This window comes from Tachypleus tridentatus, chromosome 1 (genome assembly GCF_004210375.1).
Source record: "Tachypleus tridentatus isolate NWPU-2018 chromosome 1, ASM421037v1, whole genome shotgun sequence".
Taxonomy (NCBI): Eukaryota; Metazoa; Arthropoda; class Merostomata; order Xiphosura; family Limulidae; genus Tachypleus; species Tachypleus tridentatus.
This window is the reverse complement of record NC_134825.1, coordinates 138,661,471-138,683,202: the sequence shown is the minus strand read 5'-3', so window position 1 is coordinate 138,683,202 and position 21,732 is coordinate 138,661,471. Positions and strand designations below refer to the sequence as shown.

At 33.1% G+C, this 21,732-nt stretch overlaps 1 protein-coding gene across 4 annotated transcripts in view; it reads right to left on the bottom strand.

Annotated features, from left to right (window-relative positions):
* LOC143225383 (peptidyl-tRNA hydrolase 2, mitochondrial-like) overlaps nt 1-21,732 on the bottom strand; it is a 57,908-nt gene that overhangs the window by 26,579 nt on the left and 9,597 nt on the right. For 3 of the 4 annotated variants that reach the window (XM_076454678.1, XM_076454697.1, XM_076454688.1), the window contains 2 exons: nt 20,859-21,046; nt 8,240-8,326 (listed from right to left, as the gene is read on the bottom strand). In XM_076454678.1, coding sequence (XP_076310793.1) covers nt 8,240-8,326; nt 20,859-21,023 — 252 coding nt within the window. In that variant the 5' untranslated portion in view covers nt 21,024-21,046. Of the gene's footprint in view, nt 1-8,239; nt 8,327-16,438; nt 16,713-20,858; nt 21,047-21,732 lie in introns of those variants that run through there. The other variant, XM_076454707.1, reaches the window with a different exon arrangement.

The window sequence follows — 21,732 nt, the reverse complement described above, 5'->3', positions numbered from 1 at the left end:
TGTTGATAACAGTTAATCCTACTTCTTTTATATTAATGGTAGTAGTGCATTAAATAATTTTTATTTAATTAAATAATGCACCAAAAGAAAGAGCCTGAAAACATGCAAAAAGCAGACAACTTTCTTTAACAATCACATTTTTTTCTGACTCTCTAACTATGTGACAAAAGCCATAACAAATTTGTCCAAACTAGCTGTCATAATTCCCCTGGGACCCAAAGTTGTATTTTCAGTGATATTGACACTTATCTATTCAGAACACAATATAATACAATAAATCATTTAATAGACCAAATTTTAACTTTCTATTGGTTATAGGTGGCATATAATTAAATGTAAGAAAGAACCATTGACAAATCCTGAAGGAAAAGATGTGACAGGTGGGTGTTGCAGAAGGGTTCTGAATTTCTATTTGATAGCTCTGTAACCAAACAAAATTGAAGACTTTAAAAATTATAATTTGTCTGAGCAAAGGTAACTTTATGGTGAGTAACTTCTGTTTAATTTTGTAGTTTCTTAGGGGGAAGGGGTGGATACAAAAAAGAGATAACAATACACCTAGAAAAAAATGTTTCACAAGTCACACTAGTGGAAATTCACAATTGTTTTAAATAGTGCCATATAAAAATTAAGAACTTAAAAACGTATATGCTATTACAATATGGATTATTATCCACTCATTAACACCACAATAATTGGTATAATGTAAATAAAAAAGTTGTTTAATAAAAATTTGATTGCAAGACACTAAAACCTTCTGTTATGCACAGTGAAGAATAGCTGCAGTGAGAGGGTTAATGAGTGAATTTATCTTAATCTTTCTGACTGATATTTTCCTTTGAATGGCATATACAATTCTACAAATAAGGATATGATGTGATGGCTGACAAGCACTTCCATGCCACTTTGAACATATCCATTCCAATTGTTATACTTCTGTGCTACTGAAAACTATGAAAAACAAAAAAATATCAATGTGTTTTAGTTATGGATAATTTTGTTTTTAATTACCGATTATATTTTACAAATTACAGATTTTACAGTAAGAAAGCATTTTTCTTTGAAAAGCTGTAATTTGATTTAAAAAAGGGAATATTTCTTCTAAGAAGATAAAAAGTAGTTGTTGAAAAATTAATCAGGACCTTGATGTGATTGATTAGACTATAAATCCCATCACCAGAGATGCCAACTATTTCAAATGACTGAGCGTGATGATTGTAGACCCGAGCCCTTTATCATTTGCAGCTACTAGGCCTGACCAATGTCTCTAAGCTGTTTATTATTATATTATTATTATAACTATTATTATTATTTATTACTGCTATAGATTGCTCATTTATGACTGTGTTTTGTGTATTTAATAAATAAATTTAAAAAAATTATTTTGAAATTATGTTTTTCATTTAGTTCAGAGTAACAAACATACTGGTAAAGCAACATTGAACATGCACGAACAGTAAGCAGAAAAAGCCTTTGTGGTAGGATTAGTTTATATCATGTTTATGACACTTAAGACAGTTTTCCCATGAAATTTTCCTTTTTGTCAGTTCGTGGTCCAAAAGCTTGAAAACATTCTCTCCCGTTGAAGCTTCTTTCCATTCCACCATTGTCAAAAGAGAACAAACAATTTTTCCAAGCAAAGGGTTCAGATAACGTACAACCACTGGATACAGTTTGAGTCATCCATGTCTGTGGATCCATCTTTGGCTAAACTGTAAACAGTGTTAGTAAGTATGCTTGAAATCATTTTGTCATCTTCACAACCCAACATTTGTACAATGGCTGTAGTTATGGTTCTAGCACAGCCATATCTTTTCACTATATCAGAGTCTGGGAACATTTTTCTGTATAGATGTCCTGCATGATCGGCTACAGCTAGGGGTAAATTATGAGCAATGACGAATTGCGTGAACATCACTTCTGCATTTATGGTTTCATATCCTGTATTCTCACTCATAAATGTCGTTATCTGCATCATGTTTGTCTTTGCCTCTGCCTTTTGTTGGTGAGATGCCGATTTTGTATGTCTGGAACAATCATTTATCCCACCATGCGCCACAGAAAAATCGATGTGATAAACTGTACAAAACACATGACTGTCACTGACTTTTGATGCAATGACTGGATATTTTGTACTATACTCTTTCCTAAATTTTTGATTCACAGTTTTAGTCCTTTTAGATTTGCCAGAAACAAGACAATCTGGTGAATGAGGCCTCTTTTTTTCCATCTTGTGAATGATCACGTTGGTGTTTCTATGCTGCTTAGAAAACGAGAAATACCCATCTACGCGAGCACTGATTGGCTGACAAGCACTGATGACGTAACTATAGGTTCCCCCACATACCCAGTATGGAGAAGCACCACACTCAAACTATTGGTAGATGTCAGAGATACAGATATTTTTATTATTTCAAGCACAAACATGATTATTGCAAGTAGCCATTTGGACTATGTCTTTTATTTATTATCAAAATTTATTTGTATCTCACTAGAAATTTTCTTTTCACCCTTTCAAGCCATCGGGATACAATTTATCACTTTATTGTATAGGCCTATATAATATATAATAATTTGGGAGTTGCAACAAGTCATAATATTTCTGTATGACCGTAGAGTCGTAATGTATACACCAAAATCGTAATGATTACGCTCAAATCGTAATGGTTGGCATCTCTGCAAATATTTAACAAGCCAGCACATTAACTTGATGGCTACAAGCCCAGAAGAGATTTAAAGTGCAAGAACTTATGGACTGGGATCGAGTGTTTGAACAGACTGAGAACATGCCTGCACAGTATAGGAAAGGGGGGAAGAGGCTGTCTAAGTTTGCATTGTACTTATCCAACTCCTCAGCTAATAGCAGAATTGCTTTTAGATTAGAGATCCCCAAGCTCATGTAAAAGAAGTCATCTGAAACTATAGCCGACACTTCCGCTGCTAATACCGTAGCACCTGCAGCCTCTGTCACGACTGTTGAACATAAGTACCGTCAGTAGCCACTGCAGTCACAATATGAAATTGAGAATTCATAAGTATTTAGTGAACAGTGTTTTCTGGTGGAAGAGGTGGAATTGTTGAACCACTTCACCCAATAACTTAAGCCAAAACATGGGTGAAAATTTATAAAGATTTTACGTACAAATTTAACTGAACAAAAGGTTAAGAAATTTGCATGGAATATTATGAATTATCCACTGAATTATTATGTTAACAATGAGATAAATATCAAGCTTCAGTACCCCATTTGTGTTGTGTAGCTTGACATTTGAAGTAGAGAGCAATATAGAATATAGAGATCTTTAATGCTGTAAGTTATCATAAAGTTACATAAGGCTAATATTGGACAGATCTAAAATGTTCAGTGATAATTACATGCTCACAAACAAATAAGACCAAGGCATTAAGATAACACTGTCAAAAGATAAAACCTCAGGAGATAAGGCCTTCAACCAGAGCAAAAAGAAAAAAAAGACTCAAACAAAATGATGGAGCACAAGGTGTTTATGTCTCAACACAAGCAGTGCTACTCAGTGTTTTGATACAATGCATCTATAAAATTTAAATAATTGAATGCAAGAATCCACTCCTCTCCTTCCTATCTAACCATGTACACAATCATATGCATGAATCCCTGAAGAGGTAAAATATACAAGCAAGAATTTCACTGGAAAATTTCCTCACTACGAACAGATATATGCTTCAAAAATGATTAATACATAATACGTTTGCTACAAACATCGTTTTCTGTGCATGTCATGAGGTTTAAGTGACTTACATTCAAAAGTTAATAAAACTATTTTCTTATCTTGTTATGTGAATAAATTTAACATAACACATAACTAATAATTCAAATGGTAATAGTATATAAGCTTTGAGTTCTTAATTTTATATGGCAATATTAAAAATGAAATTCCTGAATTTCCCCTAGAAAATTGTGACATTTTCTTTCTAGGCATCCCCTCTTCTTTAATTTATTTTCCATCCCTCCAAGAAGTATGAAATTCAATGTAAATTACTCATTATAATTTTGTTGTCATTGTTTGGCAAAGCATAATTTTTGTAGCCTTCAATCTCATTTGGTTACAAAACCACAAACAAGAAATCAGACCCCTCTTGCCACATACCCACCTGTCATGTCCTTTCAGAAATTCCCAGTAAGTTTCTCTGCTTAATGTTACATTATTTATCACCAATAGAAAGGGCAATGTTTTAATCTATAAAAATGACATATCATAAAACATTGTTTTCTGTACAGAGAATTGTATATTTCACAATCAATTCAAACTTTATCCTCACAGTAAACACATCAATGAGCTTAGCTGAATTTTTAACAGCTCTTGTTGTTTACTTGGAAAGCCAGAAACGTTTTTCTACTTGCCTCGTGTGTTAAATTCAGTGATGCTTAATAACTACAACACACGGGTACAAAAGACTTCATAATGTTATAAATAGTAGAGATTGTTTTTTTTTATATCTAAATTCTACCATTTAAGAAAAATAAATGAAATTTAAGAATTTTTTTATATATAGTAATTATATATATGTGTATGTGTATAATGTATGGTAAACAAAATGTCACTGGCTCTTACAAAATATTGATACATATGTACTAAGACTAAAAAACAAAAAAAATTATACTTTGTAGACAGTTCTATGTCAATTGATATGTAAAGAGAGCTACATATGCCACATAACTTACTGTTTATGCAGCAGGATAATTAGACACTGTTTAAAGGATAATAAATCAATAAAACTTAAGTATAATAGATGTATACATCCCAAATTTAAAGATATTTAGGATAAACATGTGGTTTTATGTTACAATTTGAAGTCATTCTGGACAGAAAAATATAAAAAAAATTAGATTTTAATTTTTTGTTGTTGTTGTTACAACATCAGTTAAATTAACCAACTTCATACACGGTAGAGACAGTAGCAGACACAATATTGATTTACTCAAAAAAACATTAAAATTTACTAACAAGGTTTTAGAGTTTATGCAAATAAAATCTGAGATTTTACAAATAAGAAATGAATTTTTTAATCATAAAGTAAAATCAATTTTTATCTGCATTCACAACACTAAACACACTGACTATATATTCATGGAGAAATATTTGTATGAAACCTTAGTTAAAATATTTATCTACAAATTACTCTTGGTTATTGAAAGCTTATGAAATCATGTGAAGATACAAAAACATATTAGAAATTATAGTACAGAAACTATAAAGATGAATTTTGGGGGACCTAGCCAGTAGCAAGAGTTAATGCAACATTCTATTGCCCTTGGTAACCTACTTTAATGATCCATACCATTGTGTTCAACAACAGATTAACTCCTAGTTTATACTAATCTCATATGCCTCAAGGGAGTAATAATACGAGCCAGGCAAATTTAAGCTCTTTTGAACAACCATTTTGTCATGTAACCTTACACTCAAGCAATGAATAAAGTCAAGTAACAATAAAATCTGGCAGCTATCAACTGCTAAAAAGCATTCTCTCTGACTTGCAGGCGTCACATATCCAGGAGGTGCAGTCTAGAGCTTACATGTACTATAATTTAATTTTACTTAGCAAATAATATACATTAAGTATAGTTTGAAATTTCTTAAAGAAAGTCATCAGTAATGATTCTCATGGCCCATATACAAAATATCACTCCTTATTCAAATAAAAATATTACTGAAAATAATAAGTTGGAAAATCAGAAAGAAACAAATACAAAGCTAGGAAATTTAATATAATGCAGTTATTTATCTTTTTTATTTTAGTATCTTGTAGTTATTGAAAAATTACCTGCTGCTGTACTTAATTTTGAGTAACAAATTACACTATGTAACAAAATTTTTACTTTTTCTTGTTCCTGGCCAGAAAGTGTTATTTCCCAATTGCTTATGTCTAAAGTAAATGGAAGACATATTTTTCTCTTCAAACTTTGCTTTTGTAACTTGATTAATGAAATTTTCAAATTTACCCATTTTCCAGAACATTCCAGGTAGATTCAGTGCTGAGTAGCTGACAGAGAATTTTCTCGAACTTACAAGAATTTTCTAGAATGTTGTAGAACTTACAAGAATTTTCATGAACCTTTCAGAATTTTCTGGAACTTTCCATAATAATATATATATATATATATATATAGGGGCTCACCACTTCAGTTTAGTTCTAGCTGCCTAGGTGAACACATAGACCTATCTGATTTTATCAGAGGTAGTATCAAGAAGCTGCAAGCATTCTCCAGATGCACTCTGCTATGTATATGGCCAATTTATCAAAACAAGAGCAAAAAGGTACTTTGTGACAGCATCTGTTATAATGTGTGAAGCCTACAAGGTAAATTTTGGCATACCTGTTGAGGATCAATACAAACCCTGGGCACCTCATTTTACCTGCGAGCATTGCATAAAAGTTCTAGAAGGTAAGATGGACAATTTTTGCTTGCTTGAATAGTAAAATTTTATATTATACAAATTTAAATATCTTTTGGTGCAACTCAAAGAGGAATACAACAGCATCAAGACCTTGCTAGAACCCCTGAAGTATGATGAGTATGGCTGGGAGGTTATTTGAGACTTCAAAATGGTGGCATTCCTGAAGGGTCTCCAAGGAGGCTTTACCAAGTTTCCCTGTTATCTTTGCCTTTGGGACAGCAGTGACATTGCAGCACAATGGACCAAGTTCTCTGTGGGGAGGCAAAATGTCAAGTGTGAGCCACTAGTGGACCTCCAGAAGATGATGTTCCTGCAGCTGCACATAAAGTTAGGTCTTATGAAACAATTTGTCACAGCTCTTGATAAGGAGTCTAGTCTACAGCCTTCAAAAACCTTTGAGACTTCATCCCTACACTATCTGAGAAAAAGGTCAAAGCTGGTGTCTTCACTGGATCACAAATAAAGAAGATCCTGGAGTACACATAATTCCTCAAGAAGCTCAGTAGGAAGGAAAACAAAGCTTGGGGCAACTTTATTTCAGTGGTTCGGAACCTCTTGATCAATCACAAGGCCAAAAATTATGCAGAACTGGTTGAAGCTCTGGTGAAGTACTACAGCAAAATGAGCTGCAGGATGTCCCTGAAAATCCATATCCTTGATGCTCATCTTGATAAATTCAAGGAGAACATGGGAGCATACTCAAAGGAGCAAGGTGAGCATTTCACAATATATACTGGACTTTGAATGCCACTACCAAGGAGCATATAATGAAAACATGATGGGAGACTATATTTGGGGGGCTGATACGTGAAAGTGATTTACTTTACAGTCACAAGTCTCAAAAAACTACTCACTTCTAAATATTTTTGTGTAACTTTGGTATAAATAGATGTAAATCTTGATTCATATATTGTTTTATTCAGACCTTATGTACATGAAAATGTGCAAATTTGCCCATTTTTTACACAGAAAATAGGTTGATTTCACAATATCATTATCCAGGTCACAAAATCAAAGTTTGAAGGGAATAATGGCCATTTCCTGTACTTTTACAACATACGCAATTAAGAAATAACACATACTACAGAGGAACAAAATTTGTGTTACATAGTGTTATATGAAAGGTAGCCAATAAGTAATACTTAATCATTCACTGTCAGAATTAAGTAATTTACAGTCTGTTATAATTTGACCACAGCTTCAATTCCAAGGAATATTTTATGGTATCACATGGATTCAATCCAGTTTGCAAGCTCTACAATGCAGATCTCTACTATTTTTGTGTTCTCATTTTGTTCTACTGAATTTTAACGTATTATTTTATGCATTTTGGTTCAGTTAAATTACCTTTTTATTTCATTCAAAAAAGTTATTTTTGTATATTCCTTTCTTTAATTTTGATATAAGTCACAACTGTTTACTTTTTTGCCCTGTTGATAAATTCAAATTACTGCACTTTTGCCTATATTACAAACAATATTCATTCCAATAATGTAATTTTATATTGTTCTGTAAATAGATTCTTTGGAAATGTCTTTATGATTACCAAAGTATTCATATAAACAAAAATAAATCCCTGCATATCAAAAGAAATAAATAACCTTAAGTTGCCAATACTTTAATAAGTTCTTAAGTTATTAACACAGTGAAAACTTTGTACCACATAAATATGTACTGTTGTATTTTTAATCCATTTTGACTAAATATACGAGTTTATTTGTATAATAAATGTGGCTTATGAATCACAAACATAAATACTAATACTACCACAATTTTCCAAACTTTAATAAAAAACTTACTTGAGCTGCTATTTTTCCTTTTCCCATCTTCAAGTCATTACGTACAACAAGTACCAATTTGCATTCTCCTTTCCAGTCAGAAAAACTCTATTAAGACAAAGGGTTTTATATACTCCAGGAAAATCCATCATAAAACATGGTAGACAAAATTGTAAACTACATTTTAAAATCAAACATTCAGATCAATAAAGTAAGTATTTAGTTATAGTTCCCTGAAGAACTTGTGGAAAATATTAATAACTAAAATATTGCCTTTTTAAACTAATTTCTTGAGTTTCACACTGTCCTTACATACAGTATTTATGTATATTCAAGAATAGTACACAGAACTGAGTATATTAAAATAAAACAATATTGGTCAATTGGTTGGAATTTATTGGCACAAAGCAACTAGGCTATTTGCACCAAACAACCAGTAAGAAATAAAAGTAAAATCATTAGAACATGTAAAAAAAATCAAGTTAAAACAATAGCCAAATTTAAGACAGACACTTAAATAGAATTTAAAAATTCAATAGCCTTTAAATATTTAAAAACAGAGCTAGTATTAAAACATGGGCTATTGTGACAATAGTATTGTCACAAAGGCCACATATTGGTGCATCAGTCCCAGATAAAAGAAATGGATGAGTTAAAATGCTGTGACCAATGAGTAGCCTAGCCAGGACAACTTCCTGCTTCTGATCCTTTAAGAAACAATACAGTCAAAGAGCATTACATGGTTTAATCTAGAAAAGCTTGTTATCACGTTACTCACTCCAAATCAGCTACCAACCTGCACAGAGCCAAGCCTTTAACACAGAACTGTAGTCTATATATGATACAGGCAAGGCAGCGATAGAACGAGAGCATACACACTTGGCTGTGGTGTCAGTGAGCTAGTTTCTGCAAATACCAACATGGCCTGGTATCCAGAAAAACTGGATATAAATGAGCCAATCGGTTTTGAATATCAATGAGAACAGGGCGAGAATTAACGTCAAGTGATTCCAGGGCCAGTAGAGAGCTAAGCAAGTTGGTATAAATAACACAATTCATGTACTGCATAGCCTCTATGTAATCCAGGGTAAGATAAATGGTGTACAATTCAGCAGTGAAAACAGAGACTGTAGACAGGATCCTGCGTGCAACTACTGAACTATAACAAACCATGACAGAGTACAGAGGAGACTGTGATGACATTTACGAATAGACCCAATTTAGCCATCTGGATTTGATTCCAGGAACTAAACAAAATGAGCATTAACCATTCTCTCCAAAATCTTACAGAGATAGCTCATCAAAGCTACTGAACAACAGTTTGAAGGAATCTTGGGATCCTTCCCAGCCTTAGAACAAGTGAGGGCAATTGCACAATGCCAAGCATCAGGAAAAGCATTCTTCTGCCAGATCCAGTTAAAAACAATCAAAAGAATAGCAAGAGCTGCAGAAGAGAGATGGCACAGCATCGTGTAGTGAATATCATCAGGTCTGACCAACTGCCTGCCAGACCAATAAAGAGCAAGCTTAAGTTCCACCACCATAAATGGGTAATTATAGTCATAAAGATGATTGGCCCAAAAGGAAAGAGGCAATCTCTCTTTACACAAGAGTACTGGCAATGCTATGGGTGTCAGCAACTTCCTGGCTATCAAAGAGCAAGATTGAAAGGGGGACAGAAGTATACTGCCCACTGACTTTCCATATTTTGTCCCATATGATGGAACTAGCAGTAGAAGAGATGCTGGTTGTAAACTTAATCCAAGATTCCTTTTGGCTTTTAATGTTTGTCTTATGTGCTGAGTATATGCATGGACCTACTGGAAAGCAATGCATTTTGAAAGTGTGAGATAACTACGAAAGATATCCAAGGTTTGTTTTTGAGCATTTTGTACCTCTTGGAAGGCAGGATTCTACCATGGACAGTGATACTGTGGAAAATGTGTTGAGATTTTAGGAATAGATTGAGCAGTTCCATGGACAATACACTAAGTCACTGAGTCACTGCTGCCACAGAGTCGTCCATTTATGGCTTACAGGCGACACTATGAAGTTCAGAGAGAGCAATGAAAGTGGGCCAGTTGGCCTGGGTTAGCTTCCACCAATGCACACAGCTCAGGTAACAAAATGATACAAAAATTATCCCTATCCTGTGGATCAGTGTCAGCTTCCCAAGATAAATGAAGAGGAGCAGGTAGAGATCAATACCAATCAAAGACTGACTAGGCACATGAAAATAAATATAGGAGAACCAGTACTAAAGACAGAAAGATCATCTGAGAGCACACACTCTATGGCATGACCCCTACCATCAATATCAGCACCACCCCAGAGGGGACTGTGTCCATTAGAGTCTTCTCAGGATTAAAAATGGAGACAGCAACTGCATGATGAGAGCAAGAAGATCTGATTGATCATAGGTCTTTAAGGAGACATGTAAAGAGAACAAACAGTGATGGTACAACCCAGAGAAATATGGATGACTACAGCCTCCAAATGATTATCAAGTGGCAAAGATAAAGTGGGTAAATGCTAGTGGACCAGCAGTGCCATACCTCCATGCACTTGTCCAACACAGAAACCTGTCATTATGGTATGAAGAAAACTGCCAAAAAGTGACTGTATTGGCAGGTTTCAAAAATGTTTCCTATAAGGAAAGACACACAGAATGATAAGAATTAATTAGCACCTTGATGACATCCAAATCAGAACAGAAACCTCAACAGTTCCACTATATGAAAGAACCCATTTTACTCAGGGAGAGGAGCACTGGGCAGAGAGCCCTTCCATTTTTGACCATGTTGTTTTTCTTTATTGAAAAGAGGTCTGTTGGCAGATGTAGATTCCAACAACTGAAGGTGTGAATAAATAATTGTTCAGCATCTTGGGGCTGAAGAAGACAAACCCGAGCAGACCTCAGAAGCTGGAGCCAAAGGAAGTCGATCTAGGTAGCCACTGGAAGGAAAGAAAGGGACAGAGATAGATGCTGACAATGACTTGTGAACTCTCTTAACCATGGAGGGCAAAAGACTCTTCACATGGTTTAAAAATGTCTCTGTATGAGGCATGAAGAGATCTGTTTGCACTCCTACTGTAGTAGTAGAATGGAAAACAGCAGAATATGTCCAAGATAATAGGAGATAATATCTCCTACCCAGTGGTGGACAATAATTTCCAAGCCTCTGGGTAGGAGATATTATTCACAGTCTTTAAACATTACATCTCTTTCTCCTCCACTTGTTTAGGGTAAGAACGAAAGCATCGGGAGTGTGAATCACTACAGTTAATATAGTATTGTTCCAGTTCGCACTTGTAGGTGTCGTGGTCCTTAACACCACAACAAGCAGATGTCAAAGAACCACGATATGATGTCTTTGACTGCATGATACCCAAACACCAGCATCAAACACAATGTTCACAACACCCATTGAGAACATCCAACACTGGTACTCAGTTGACCCAAGCCTAAGTGGACCATCCTACTGACCCTGGAAGAGCCACACCAAGGCTGCCTGACTACAGGAATTCAAGGCTAAAGTGGTATGCTACTGTAGAACCCCTCAACCACCAGGATCCTCTCCTCCCCTTCACAGGTCACCACACACTGATAACACATGGGTGAATGTTTAGTTCCCAGAGGAAGTAAACTCAAAGTACAGAACCTTCTCTGGGAGGTCCCCCCCTTCACCATGTACAGGAATCCACCAAGAGAAAACAATTTCAAAAACTTATCAGCAAGTCACATGACAACCACAGCTGATGTAAAGGTATGGTGGCATAGTATGTATAACAACTATATTTTGACATCATTCAAGTGTTTCATAGGTATTGTGATGCCACAGTAAAGTGATCACAGTTGAGAAATGTATGAAACAACTTTTTCCCAAGCACAATACTCATTCACATCTTGAAGATGAGTTCAAATTAGGGATCTAAAACATTTAAGATGAGAATAATCCTAGTAAATAATGGTTCTGGGGAAGGAAAGAAAAAGGATCAACTTGGGACACTAAGGCCATCTAGAGAAAAAGATTCGAAACAAATTGTATCTCACTCATAGTTAGCAAAGTCCAGCACCTTTTAACGTGTCCTGGTGCTTTTCTGAAGGGACTCATAACACTGCACAACAATTTTTTTTTAAAGTTTTTGCCGATTGTGACAGGTACCTGGTGGGTATGCACAAATATAGTTTTGGTTTTGCTTTATCACGTAGGAACTCTGAGAAATAGACAGTTGACTGTTTACTGGCAGTAATGTATTTAATTGCATTTATGTTTCTAATATGCTGTTAAGTTCAACATAATTAGAAGTGTTTTGCTCCTGATTTTCATTTGTATTCAATGTCTGGTGCATCACATTGCAGTGTCCAACAGTAGTCAGCAAGCATTGACAGATTCCAGTTGCCCTGATATTGTTTTTCCATTGTAGAAAAACTGAAGATTTCAATGAAACGGTACATGATGGGCAAATTTGGATGTGATTTTCATAATCAACAGCCAAAATTCTATAAGGAACACCCAACAATGTTCAAGAAGCAAAACCTTTGTTGTGCAGTGTATTCATCAATGGATATGTAGCCAGAGGCAAGTTAAAAATCAGGTAAGAGGAAAAAAACATTGTAGGTAAACCTTGTGTACTATCAGACAAATATTCTGGATCTTCTTATATTAAACAGTAGTACTTGTTTTATACAAAAATGAGTTCACCATTATATTGCATCCAATTAGTAAACCATCATACTAATGGGCTCTACAAAATCATTGTTCTCAAACTAAAAGATTATGGATAGCCAGGAGAAAGAAAGGGTGTGCTTTGAATACAACAGGCTTTAGCAAAATGAGCTATGCTTCACAGTTATTATCATGATAAGACAGCACAAAAGAAAATGGTGGCATACTGTAAAAACATGACAAAACTCCAAAAATGTCTTAATATAATGTACTGAACCATCCATACATTAACCATTGCATTTCAACTTAACTATTTTTTCTCATTAAAATTTTGTTGTCTTCACTAGTTGCAATCCTTTCTTTTTAAAAATGTCTTTAATTTTTATCAGCATGGATTTAATGTGTTTATTGTTATTTGCATCTGATATTATTAATTTGGAAACTTCCTGTTACCTTTCAAAAAATTAAAAACTTAAGAGTGATTAATCATTTTTAAGTTTTAAATTTTGAACAAGCCATTTTGTTGTTGTTGTACAAAGTATACACACAAAGCTCAGAATAATTCATAATCAGTAGAGTTCACTGTATTTCTACCTTTTGCTTACAAGTGGGTATTTGTATGTATTTTTGTTTCATACTTCATTTATTTCACAGGCTGTTTCAGTTCTAAACTTACTAAATAATTTTATTTACAATTTAAAAAAAAGCTAACTATAAATTATTTCCAATGTACAACTTATAAGTTTAAAACAAATAAATCAAGTGTATAGAGTTTGTTATTTTCCACACAGTAGTCAGTTACATTCACTATCTGGAGGTTTATAGAATACTGGACCATGGAATATAGTAATCTACAATTGAGATTACCTCAAACAAAGACTCAGCACAGATATATGCACAAGTATGCAAATATTTACTTACAATAAGAAAAGTGAACATTTTCCAACTTATGCTTTCTAACAATAGCTTTCCTCAATTTGTGATGTCCTCTATACACAGAAATTTTCACTTGCCACTAGCCTTTAGACTCCCTTCCAAAATTTGTGTGATTACATGTAGTGTTGCTGTATCCTAGCTTACAAATGAGTATGCAACAACTCTCCACCAATAGGAATTGTGAGAGGGGGTGAGTATCTATCAGAAATGCATTTTCAATGATGGAAAGCATTAATTTCTAATAGAATATTGGGAAAATTCCAAGCCATTACATGATACACAGACAAACAAGGCAGCTTTTCATTATCTGAATGTCACACACTCTATTCTATAAAAGAAACTCACTAAATTACCAACTAACAACAAATGAGGTCCCAAATAAAGTTAGCAAGAAGCAAAGTTATAGTGAGTTTACTTGAAAAACTTTTCATGTCCAAACTGAAATAAATAAAATAGAGAGAAATTTTGATAAAATTAGATACTAATTGAGGGAGAAGCAAACACCATTCTCTATGACAAGTCACTAGTTACAGGGTAATTAAAGCAAAATAAATAAATAACTGGCAAGGAAAATAAAATTTAAAAATTAGATGTAATTCCAAGTTCAAACCAATTTTATTTACAATAACTGACTTAAAAATACATCACACAAAAGGAATATAAAAAAGCAGAGAACTGAAATACTCTTTCATATCCAACATAAAAATACAGATTAAGCAAGCAGTGATCAAAATTACAACAAAGTGCACACATATAACAGTTGTTTATTTAGAAAATTAATAAACAAGCTATTTCAGAAAGTGTGACTTCTCAATACTTGCCAAACAGATTTTTCAAAATACAATTTTACTAATGAAAGACCAACTATTTTCTTACAAATGGCATGAAGAACTAAAATGAGCAACTGATCACTTCTGAAATTCTAAATTTATGATGGTTTTTATTAAAAATAACAATAAACACAGTTAATAAATTCTAAACATAAGCAAACCATAACTGAGGGAGGAAGATAAAATTTGGCCTATGTAGCAATCACAGGTATATCTGCTATTTAAATATTACTGAAATGAGCCAATGCCATTGAACAGTACTGAAAATTTTTCAAAACCATATCCTACCTAATTTTAATAATGAGAAAAAAAATGCAAAAACAGATTGTTATTTAAAATAGACATCTAAACAACTGTATATGAATAATTTTGTGGCTTTATTGAAAATTAATAATAAAAAATTCCAATTTTAAAGTTAACAACTTAAAAATAAATGAAATGTACACCAGTTAGTTCAAAACTACACAGTAAAATATAATAGAATGCCAAATAAGAAAGATACAGAGTTGGAAAATGATCAAGGATGGAAATTGAAAAAAAAGTGTTCAATTTGGTGAAGTGGACCTTTTATGTAAAAGAAGAAAAAAATCTATGCATAAACATAAAAATGGCAAAGCAACTCAAATAATTCCTGGTACAATGAATGCTTTAAACAGTTGTGGTTACAAAGCACCTTTAGAATTTGACAAACTAAATGCTCTGTATACAATCTAGAAGTCCCCGAGTTCTTATGATGTGAAATGTAGTGTATCTTAACTACTGAATAATTTTCATTCATTGTAGTTTCATAAATAAGAAAAATCTGATTTTGCCAGTAATACACTTCATCACTCATGTACGAGTTAAATTTAAGATTCAAAAAGCAGGAATATTGTAGCACTAAAAGTAAATAAAACCTGAAGTTTTGACTTACTTATAAAGAAGGAATAGACAATTTAAAAAGTTAACCCACAAAACTATGAATAAAAAGTATAGAAGTTGATCTTAATTACTCATATTTACACAACATAAATATACAAAACATACTAATAAGGAAATACAAATCCCACAAATATGATATAACCATGTAATACAATAATTTTATATTTTTAACAATTCTATAATTATTTACATAACATATTTCTAAATAATATTATGTTCAAGATAGCTAAGTTCCAATTTTTTATTTGTCTAAGATTCAGTTCATTAATTATGTTCAGAATGCTAATAAAATTATCAGTTTTTTTACATAAAAACATTAAGTTTATAAAAATAAAAGGAGATATTCATATATAAAGCTGCTGAGCATTTTTCACTACATAAACATAACCATTGGTATAATTACTTTGTTTGTGACCATGGTTTACTTCTCTGGAAACTAAAGGATTTTTACCTTATTTATACCTCACTTAGCTATATAAATTTATCATCTAACTGAAATCTCCTGAGTGTAGAGGAGAGCCTCCAACTCACCAAGAAACATCTGTGAACAGAAGAGGAGGATCCCCCACTGTGACAAGAGCCCTTTCAAACCACCAAACAAGGTCAGCCTTGGGAAAGTGTAATAAGATGATCCAAAGGATCAAGGGAGAAGTTCCAATGACCAAGAAACTTTTAATTTAGGGAACAATCCAGTAAAATAAGTCCCAGGATGCCCACATCTCCAAAAGAGAGAGAACCTCTCGAGCAGAAACACAAGGTGAAAACAGAGCCTTGGTAACTACTTGTTCCATATTCAGCAGCCAAAATAAAGGAAGCTGGACCTGACTGAGATGGGAATTTAAGAATACATCCAAATTGATGAAGTGTTCAGTGGGAGTAAGAAGGAACTTTTCCACCTTGATGAGAAACCTCACCCAAACAAACTCCCAAATAAGGAAATGGGCTTGATTGGCAGATTGGGCTCAGAAAGAGACAAGCAGAAGCCAGTTGTTGATGTAATGATGAATCCATAGCTAATGAATGAAGACAATGAGGAAAAGCACAGACAACCCAACAGAACACAAAATGAACAAAAGCAAAGCTAAACAGTAGCACAACAAGTACCAATTTGCATTCTCCTTTCCAGTCAGAAAAACTCTATTAAAACAAAGGGTTTTACATACTCTAGGAAAATCCATCATAAAACATGGTAGACAAAGTTGTAAACTACAGGAAGAGAAAAGCAGGAGCCAGTTGTAGATGTAATGATGAATCCAGAGCTAATGAATGAAGATGATGTGGAAAGGCACAGACAACTCGACAGAACACACAATGAACAGAAGCAAAGCTTAACAGTAGTACATGGAACTGGAACACACCATCTCTCTAAATAAACAGAAGATGATGCAATGACTCCTGAGCAATAGGAATATGAAAGTAAACATCTTTCACATCAAATTTGGTCATCAAAACATCTAGCCTCTACAATTAGCATAATAATGGTCCATTTCACACTTGTAGGCATCATGGTCCTTGCCATCTCAACGAGCACATATCAAGACACCACAACTTGATGTCTTCGGGTGACCAAACCACTGGCATTGGAAACATACAAGGGGAATATATGGCCACACCTTGCAATTTGGATATCCTATCTTGATAGTGGCAAGTAAATGTGGTGATGTAAATGTCAAAATTAGGACATTGGTTGGCATCACAATTTCATCTTTGTGAGTGAAGATACAACTCAACGTGGAAATTCCTTGGGTGGAGAAACCAGCAAGTATCTCCCATTTGAGGGATGTTCTTCAAATCCCTCTCAGCAATAACTCCTTATGATGAATTCAAAGTAGCACATGGAATAACCTCAATGGGTATATTCCCAACGGACTTGAATGCAAGAGGATTTCACTCTGTTTGGGAGTGGATATTTCCACCAATATGTCCTCAGAACATAGCTTTCTGACTGACTTAGGAGAGCCAGCAAAACTCTCTAGTCCCTTCTGGATAAAAAAGGAAGACATTTGCCCTAAAGATTTGTCTAATAAAGAATGTAATATCAAAAAATAAGGTAAAGGTATTGAAGATTGCTGGTCAGAATATTCAAGATATGGTTGTTTATCAATGATCTGTTTTTTTATTATTTGATTTTTTTATTTTGAGTTGGAGGATCCATAATGAAGAAATATATTTCTGTACCAACTGACCCCATCTGTCAGAAAGCCCTATGAAGGACACTGCAGCAACACCAGGATTTGTTGTGCACTATACCAAAATACCAGCATCAAACACAATGTCCATAACACCCATTGAGAAGTCCAACACTGGTACTTGGTTGTTCCTAGGTCAAGTGGACCAGCCAATGAACCTGAGGAGAGCATCCCAAGACTGTCCTTCTACAGGAATTCAAGGTTAAAGTGGTGTGTCAGGATTAGACAACTCAACCACCAGCATCCTGTCCTCTCCTTCACGAGTCACCACACACAGCAAACATGTAGGCAGATATTTAGATCCCAGATGATGTAAACTGAAAGAACAGAACCTTCTCTGGGAGGTCCCCTCACCATGTACAGAAAACCACACCAAGGGGAAATAAAGTGGGCATGAAAATGTAGTTAATAATGAAGGTTTTAATGTCAGATTAAATTTATTTCTTTAATTTGAAAAGAAAAGACTTAAATGAATCTCAGTTTTCATTTTTATGTTTCACCTGACACCTGTTAGCTCTGAATTGCACAATTTAGTTAATCATTTCACCCTATACAAGCTTCTGAGTTTGAATACAAATAACAAATTTATACTGTAGAACTTGCTACAACAATATCATTTTATAATCTCTTATCATCTTGTTGTAGTTAAACATAAAACAGAATTTCCAACCCACAAAGTCATGCTCTTCTACCACATAGTCTTTGAAAAAAGAACAATAATTGCCCCTGATATTAGCAGTTACATTATTTATAACCAGCAGAAAAAAATATTTTAATTCACAAATCCGTGTATAATGTTATTCAGCATACAAATTCAAAGTTGCTATTTCCAAGATAAGAAAATTTTGTTAACCACACTCAAAACTAAGTTAGAAAAACAGTTAAATTATAATACTTACATGGCATTGTTTGTTTTGCGTCTGCTATTATTTTGTGATTTAGAATGAATATTTGATATAAATTACAAACAAACAGTAGTAAACATTTGGGTGAACTTTTATCAATACTTCAAGAATTTCACAGCAAAAAAGCATACAGCTTACACATTAGTACTACATTTCTTGTTTTTAGGTATATTTCTCATTTATTGCTATAAAGTAAGTAAAGTGCAAAAATGTACTTATTAAGTTAGATAAAGAAACAAAAATTAAACAGAAAGTGAATGAATTTTCCCACACAATATGCACATAAGAAGCTTGCGTGTTATGTAATTCAATACCATAACTCCAGCTCTGTCTTTAGCAAGTGATTAGTCCAAACAATAAAACAAAAAAATTAAATATAAACATATGTAAATCGTTAGAATTCTGAGACTATTTATGATAAATAAATAATCGTAATTCTGTTAAAATCTGCAATCCTTCAAGAAAAAATGTAAATTAGATTTCTTTCATATTTTTTGTGATTACAAGATTGGTTAAATTGATCAAGCCTGCAGAAAACCAGTTAAGAAAGTAACTTAATCCTAAACTGCTGTACCTGAAGATATCTATCACACTAAATAAAGCTTATTTCAAAACTGTCTTAAAAACAGTGAAATATAGTAAGATAGTCCCATGTAATGATAACAAATCAGCTCATTGTAACTGATTAATTAGTTAGACAATGAATCAAATAGCAAAGTTCACCAACTGCCCAGCTGTGCTCATCAATATTAATTACAAAAATAATTTATCTTTTTTTTTTGCTTGACAACCTCAAATTACCTTCTTATGGCTATGCTCTGTATATAAACAAAAAACTACAATAATTGTAGTAATAAACAGTATTGTAGTAAATTAACAATAATGATACTGTAAATCTTCAGATGATGAGGTGCAATTATTTGTTGTGAAATCAACATAGTTAAATAAAACATGGATATTATCTTACCTTCAAAGTATATTGATAATATCCTTAATCCAGATATAATATTAATGTAAGCTTACTTAGAAAGGCTAGAAAAGATTCATTAAAATAAACACACCAAACACATACTAAAGTTGACAAACAATCAGCAAGTAATACAAATAAACAAAATGTTCAAGCTACATACTTTGAAAAAATGATAAAAATATACACTTTGTGATACGAAAAAAGACTTTTGTTTAGTACACCAAATGCCAGTTCTGACTTTGATATGTCTTTCTGCAGTGTACTTTTCTAGTGATGTATTTTCAACACATACCAGTTGCATGTCTTCACCAAGTTACATCAAAAACCATAAACAACCATGAGTTTAGTTGGGTCAAACTGGATAAAGTTCCATTTGACACTACTAATTTCAACTATACAACATGACACAACTTCTGCTGATGAAATGTAAACATCTGGCCAGATAAGAATATTAAAAGAGGATAATATTAGCATAGAGTTTCTAATGATAAAAATCTGAAAAGACATCACAAGTTTTGATGATCAAATATCACTGGACAAATAGTATTAAGCATACATAAAACAATATATCATTTACATAAGTTTTCCTTGATAGAAAAGACTCACCAGTGATGCAATTCCTAACCAGAACATCCCTAGATCTTTTAGGAAAAATATTCCAGCCATTAGTAAAAACAACTCCTATAATAACTAAAGTTCTATTCAGCTCACATCCACACACACCACAGTAACTAAACATTCAAAAGCTATAATAAAAATTGAGTCAGCCCCTAAACAAGCTAGTCATCAGTTTTAGTCAACCCTCAAGTAAGTTAACTGGATAAGAAGTAATCTGCCTGAATCAGTCCTCATAGAAATTTTAGAAATGGAAAAAGTCTCAGCTTCTAAATACATATCTCTTAATTTCTGAAATGAAATACTGGACAAAAATTAATATTCATGGAGTATCCATTCAATATGAACAAAGAAAAGTTAATAATTTTGTACACATAGGATAAATATTTCACTTTTTCTCTGTTTTTTCTATTTTCATGTGAACTTTGTTATCACTAACTTCATATTTCTGGTATTTAAATAAATACTATTTGCAATTCAATTCTTGTCACACAATAACTGCCCATTATCACAGTAATTATTTCATATGAATGATAATATTGCACAGTGCTGATAACAACTAATGATTTATAGCAACATTTTACACATTAAAAACAAGTTTAACCTCTTCTCTTGAAGATGCTCCTAGAGCAGAGGCAATCTTTAGTAATTGCTGCTGATTTTTCAAAAATTTTCCTCGAAGAAACCACCCTAAAGCAATCCCACAACACATACTTATTCCTCCAAATATTCCAAACGTAAAACTTGAAAACTCCATAACAGTCTTCATTTATATTGGGATAATTAACACTCCTGAAAAAAGAAAAGTATTTCAGTTTCACACAACTAACTTCTTTTGAGTTCCATTACAACACAAAATACACTTGTTAGATTTATTGTTTTCAAACAAAGGTTTAAAAGAACATAGAAGAAATTAACAGTTATACAAGATATTCTAAAAAAAACTCAAATGTATGTAAGAATAAAAATTATTTAAATGTGCATTTACTGATCTCAAGTTTAATTTTTCTTAATGTCAAGTTTTTCAATCAGAGAAAGTTCAATTTCATATTTATTCTGCAAATAATGTTGACCATACAAACAACCTGATGAAGCATTTTTTAAATTTTACTATAACAACTAGTGAATCGGTAAAATGAGTTAAAGAGCAATATGGAACAGATGTTGGAACTTTTCCAAAGTTAACTGCTTTTCATTCAAGATAGGTATTTTCCTAAAAATACGAGAAAAAAAAGATGGTCAAATTCAGTTGGATTACTAAAGACATTAAAGACAAAAATCATAGATAAATACCATAAATTTAAATTGACATGTAGGTTGAAACAATTACAAAACAAAGGAGAGATGAGCATTTGATTACAAAATAAATTAAAAATCCAAAAATGCTCATAACAAACAGCTAGATGATAGTGTTAAATCAAACAGCAAAAATTTCTCTAAATATGTTAAAAGAAAGAAAACATTGGCTGCAGAACTGA